At 41.5% G+C, this 5,797-nt stretch overlaps 1 protein-coding gene across 1 annotated transcript; it reads left to right on the plus strand.

The window, feature by feature from the left end:
- Nucleotides 1–1,203: 1,203 nt before the first annotated feature.
- On the plus strand, nt 1,204–5,496 carry LOC146648442 (neuromedin-U receptor 1-like). Its single transcript, XM_085389268.1, has 3 exons — nt 1,204–1,932; nt 4,017–4,250; nt 4,485–5,496. The coding sequence occupies exons 1-3, from the start codon at nt 1,236–1,238 to the stop codon at nt 4,808–4,810; spliced, it is 1,257 nt and encodes a 418-aa protein (XP_085245394.1). The 5' UTR covers nt 1,204–1,235; the 3' UTR covers nt 4,811–5,496.
- Nucleotides 5,497–5,797: the final 301 nt, after the last annotated feature.

The following is a 5,797-nucleotide window of genomic DNA, read 5'->3' on the forward strand; positions in this document are numbered from 1 at the left end:
AACATTCTTATCATATCAGGGATTCAGTGAACTGATTGGGCTGCTGCTAGTTGCTATAGATGAAAGCCAACAACTGTCTTTTCTTTATGTAGAGATACAAAACACATAGGATGCAAACATCCAATCAAAGTTATATTAATATTAAAAAGTCACTGAGCTTACTTCTTTCTTTTGTACTTGAACCTAAGCTTCTTCTTCTTTTTTAAATCAGAGGCTTGAAATTTTATCATGTCAAGGTTGGACATTACAGTAGCCAAGGACAAGGTATGCCTACATTTATTCTCCAGCAACAGCTGCCTGGGCTGAAGCCAACCTGTAATGCCATGAGACTACTTTGGGGGGATTGTTTTTAAATTAGATGTCTTAATTATACTGAAGTCTAAAATTACATGTGATTATGCGTGAGTGAGCGACAGGCAGCTATCATCTAGCTGTCTGCTTGGTGTCACCTCAGTTAATTGAAGTCGCTGACAGATAAAAGGATTCACAGTGCAGTTGTGCTGTCGAAGAGATAGTTAATGAAAGTCTGCACTCCAACTTCAGTGAGGGAATTTCTGCTATTATTCTATTTACATCTGTTACTAATGTGCCACACTATGAACGCAGCTAATATTAGCTGATGACATGTAGTTCTTGGCCAAAACTGCAGCGCAATGACTGATACATGATATCATGGGGGCTACGTCTTATATATAAAGCTAATTGCCAAGCTTCAAACAGCAGGATCCTATAGTTCTCAAGATACAAAGGAGCAGCATCTTCAGTATCATTTCCCTGCCTCATAGATGAATGTATTATTTCACTTCAACAACCGTTAATTATGAACTGTTTGCATTTTTAATTCAGATTTTTTTAAAATCACAACACTAGTTGATCCCATCAGATGTTAAATATCAAACTTCCTACTTTCTACTTTTACAGATTCCTGACTGGCTCCATAGTGTAGCGGATACTGCGCTCACCTAACATATAAAAGATCCTTTTAGAACAGAAGGAGCTACAAATCTCTGGGAGGGTTGTGTCAGGAAGGGCATCTGGTGTAACAATATGTCAAATCAAATATGCAGATCCATCTGCTTTGTCGAACCACGTTGTGAATAAGGCTGCAGCTTAAAGAGCCTTCACCCTTTTCTGACGCATGAGTGTTTAAGGAATCCTTTAAAATTCACACTGTCTCCTTTTTCTTTTTCCATCAGGTTTATATTAGTTGAGGAACCTGCTGTCCAGTCACCACGATGCCGATACCTAACTGCACCTTCAACTCTCTTGCAGCCATTTTAACTGGTGACAGAGAACTCAGTGACTTAGGATGCCCCGATTCTGCTGTGGTGTGTGGAATGAATATCTCCTGGGTGTTGACGAACGCCACTCAAGAAGATCTGGAAGAAAAGCTTTGCTTGACTGAGGACAAGTACCTATCCAAAAATCTGGGGGAATCAAAATCCCCCATGTTTCTCCCTGTCTGTGTCACTTACCTCACCATCTTCATCGTGGGTGTCCTGGGCAATTCCCTGACCTGTGCGGTCATTTTACGCTACAGGGTGATGCAAACGCCAACCAATTACTACTTGCTGAGCCTGGCTGCGTCCGACCTGCTGGTGCTGCTTCTGGGGATGCCGTTAGAGATCTACGAGATGTGGCAGAACTACCCCTTCCTGCTCGGAGAAGGGGGATGCTATTTTAAAACCTTCCTATTTGAAACTGTCTGCTTTGCTTCCATCCTCAATGTCACTGCACTCAGCGTGGAGCGCTACGTGGCGGTGGTGCACCCCCTCAAAGTCAAGCATTTGACCACACGTGCTCACGTTAAGAGGGTCATCCTCATGTTGTGGGGGCTGTCCATGCTGTGCGCTTTGCCAAACACCAGTCTGCATGGGATCGAAGTGCTGCCGCCACAGTTTGGTCGACAGTTTCCCCGATCTGCTATCTGCCGTATGTACAGAATTTATATTTTAGTTTTACTTTATACGGTCTGCAGATATGCTAGAAGCTCTCTGGTAATGTAAGCGTGTTCACCTGCTGATTTAAAGCAGGTATAAGGGTTACTCTTTACCACTCAGTACAGTAAGATGTCAAAAACCAATGGTTTTCATTCATAAACCAAAGTGTTGGGCTTGGTGATGGTGCTCGATAGAAAAAGCGAACCTTCCTGAGCTGCACATAGATAACTGGATGCCATCTGTAACAGTGATTAATCATTTAATCACTGTTGAAACACTTTACTCAAGTCCTGAGCAATATCAGTAAATCTTGTCTGGGATCACTACTGTAAAGTTCGTCCCAGTACACTGAATACAGTACGTGATACTACACTTTGGTAGCAGCAGTATTAACCTGGCTTGCCAGATTATGAGACCACAAATCCCTAGGGGGTTGTGTCAGGAAGGGTATCTGGCATATAACTGCTAAATCAAATATGGAGAACAACCTGCTGTTATGACCCTTTATGACTAAGAGAGCAGCTGAAAGTAGCTTTAATATTGCAAGAGGCAATCTACGTTATAGCTCTTGCAATATTTCAGTCTGGAACAAAGTAGTGGTTTTTCTAACAGACTGTTACCAGACATTTTCATGGTTATAGTTTGGGTAAAAAAACAAAACAAAACCCAGAAACCTGACTGCGTATTGGAAATAATTTACCTGAATTTAAGGAGCAGGACCACACCTCCATACATCTGACCTCCTGAGCACTACAAGCTATTCATTCTTGTTTTCATGTCCCATCCTCCCTCCCTTTTTCAATTAATTCATTTCTCATTAAAACATGGGGATCTGCCTGACCCAGGAGCCGCCGTCAGTCCCCTCTGAGGCCTTTCCCAAACCACACCTTCAATTTATGCTCAGACCATCTGCTATTATCTTCTAGAAACACTGTCAAACCTAAATGAGGATGTGGTCCCAGCTAGCAAATTAACAGTTAAAAGTAATGGTATACCTGGAATTGTGATCTATAATCATTTTCAAGCATGAGCTCTGGATAACATTCGGGGAATCAAGCTGAAGCATTGTATGAAGTTGCCGTTTTGAATATACAACAGACAGATAGAAGAGAATTTGCTTTAGACGTCTTCTTTCTACTTGAAATAATTTGGCCTAGAGCAAAACGAAGGTAGGACAGGTTCAGACATGTCCACGAGCAACCATTACTTTATGCTAATAGCATTTTACAGATTGCTAATCATATGACATGAACTTGTTGGCCATTTTGGATGTGATAGCCATAGTGACAATGGAGAAAATGATATAGGACCCAGTCACACGGGCTTAGAGACCAGGTTGTGACTGTGCCAACCACCGGTAGTGAAAGAAAATTGAGTACTCCCCCACTAGTTGCTGGAGGTTGCTAGGAAAATGCCTGCTAAAGCCCAGTCTCCATCACTAGGGGAAAATACATCTTCTTCGAACAGTTCACAAAACCCTCCTCACGATTGCTTCGGTCGCTGTCTTATTGCTGTGATCACCCAAAGTTTGCATGGAAGTGATGCACTGGCCAGCTACTCTCTGAGGTGTAGGTAATCTGCAAAAACGGTGGCACAAACTGAAAATGAAGACCATTTGCCTTCAAAGTAAAAATGATGCATTTTGAAGCATGTTGACTGCAGTGCTGAGGCTCAACCTTTAATCTAAAGGTGAACCTACTCCATTTTCATGTTTGTGTCTCAGTTTTTCAAGTTTTACTCCAGCTTGAGTAGCGGTTAACAAGCGTCTGCAAAGAAACATGAAAAACTACAGGCAGCAGTTAGAATCTGCTAGAAATCAAAGCAATCTCTCAGAGGTCTTTGATGCAGCACCGTCTTTGTCTGGATTTCACCCAGCCAGAGCAAGCAACCTCCAGGAAACACTTCCAACTAGTCGGGAAACAAATATTTTTCTCTAGCAACAAGTACTGTGTACGTGATGTCACATGAGAAACCTTGAAGACAGCTGCCAGGTTAAAGTCTGCGTTAGACATTTTTATTTGCACTGCTCAGATTTATTCTGTTTCTCTTGCTATCCTATCTTATATATATCCTCAGATCTGGTCAAACCCATCTGGATGTACAACTTAATCATCCTGATCTCCACGCTGGTCTTCTTCCTGCTCCCCATGCTGATCATTAGCGTTCTCTACCTGCTCATTGGCTTGAGGCTGCGCAGGGAGAGGGTGCTGACCACGGTGGATACTAACTGTGGCTTCGGTTCTGAAAGTATCTCCAGCTCCCACAATCAGAGGCTGAGCAAACGAAATGTGCAAGTAACCAAAATGCTATGTAGGTGTTATTTTACTATATTTTTATTCTAAATTAAATTGGCAACAACCCTAACCCTACAAAAATCAAGACCTCATAGTCAACATTTCTGAAATGTTTGTGTTTAAATTCATTATTTTAAGATTATTTACAATATTTTGTTTAACTAGTCATCTGCCATTAAAGACTTTACTGGTGTCCCAAAACAAAATTTATGTGCCCCATGAATCACATCCATTGTTCCATCTGCTCTAGGTGTGCTGGTGGTTGTCTTTGGCCTGTGTTGGGCTCCCTTCCACATCGATCGCTTGATGTGGAGCTACATCAACATATCATACGAGCAGCACCGCAGGATCTTCGAGCATGTCCACGTCATCTCTGGAGTTCTCTTCTACCTGAGCTCCGCCGTCAACCCCATCCTCTACAACCTCATGTCCACCAGGTTCAGAGAAATGTTTAGCCACATTACCTGCTACTGTAACAGCTGGAGAGAACACTCGAGGAGCTTCCAGATGACTCAACGCAGCACCCTGCGTGAAAAAACATCCCAAAGTAACAAAATGACTTCTGGAGCCTTTTGAGCCTTTAGGAGACAAAGGAAGTAAAGGAAAAACTGAATAAACAAGAGTTCTGCACCAAGCACCACTAACATTATGGAAAACGATGTTCCTGCATTCATATAGATCTCGAACACAACCAGAATCTGTGTCTTAGCAGCTGATATGACTCACAATGAACACAATTCACAGGCTATTGCCCAAAAAACTACAAATATTACACTAAAATCTGACAAATACTGTAGGGGGAGCAGCAGGTCTTGTGAACTGTGGATGGACAGAAATAGACGGTCCTTCAGCCAAATGAGCTAAAAGGTGGTTCCTGAGGCGCCTCACCTTAAGAGAAAACAAGCATATTTCCCTCCTGCATGCTTTTACTCTATAATCATTTTTATCAACAAGTCCCAGAGTGTAAAAAGAACAATGACTGAAATTACATTCAGAGTGAAGACCAACAAGACCGCACACTGAGGTTACTGCACTGCCACATAGATGATGCAGCAGCATTTTTATGCATTGGCATCCCATCAAATGCATCAAAAGTAAACGTTTTCTATTGGAAATGGATGTGAATGTATTTATTACATACATACTGTGTAATGCAATGAATAATATTTCCAGGCTTGCCTACATGCTGCTCTACAGCCCATTAACACACTCCTAGCAGCAGTAACACTGAATACATTTGTCTGTGAATGAAAGCCAACGAAGTGTACATGAAACGGTTTGATATTTATAACCACTACGGACGCTAATCATGACACAAGTATTTACATTATATTCTGAAAATACTAAAGAATCATTGATATTATGTAGCAGTTGCCACAGAGGTTCCTCATATATTGATACGTATATTATGGACTTGTATACAATGTACATGACTAGTAACTCTACATATTGCTTAAGTTTTCACTGCAGCATAATTTGACATATGGTTATTGCTCAGTCCCATTCATTTTCTGCTTTGCTGGTAAGCGGTGCTATTGTTTACCTATTGCTTTAATTACTTTT

This window comes from Rhamphochromis longiceps, linkage group LG18 (genome assembly GCF_057381845.1).
Source record: "Rhamphochromis longiceps isolate RC_006_pf linkage group LG18, R_longiceps_female_GT1.1, whole genome shotgun sequence".
NCBI lineage: Eukaryota > Metazoa > Chordata > Actinopteri > Cichliformes > Cichlidae > Rhamphochromis > Rhamphochromis longiceps.

Coding starts and splice junctions, on each gene's coding strand:
- LOC146648442 (XM_085389268.1), top strand. CDS start 1,236: ATGCCGATACCTAACTGCACCTTCAACTCTCTTGCAGCCATTTTAACT. Junction 1,933..4,016: donor TCCCCGATCTGCTATCTGCC/GTATGTACAGAA, acceptor ATATATCCTCAG/ATCTGGTCAAACCCATCTGG. Junction 4,251..4,484: donor GCAAGTAACCAAAATGCTAT/GTAGGTGTTATT, acceptor CATCTGCTCTAG/GTGTGCTGGTGGTTGTCTTT.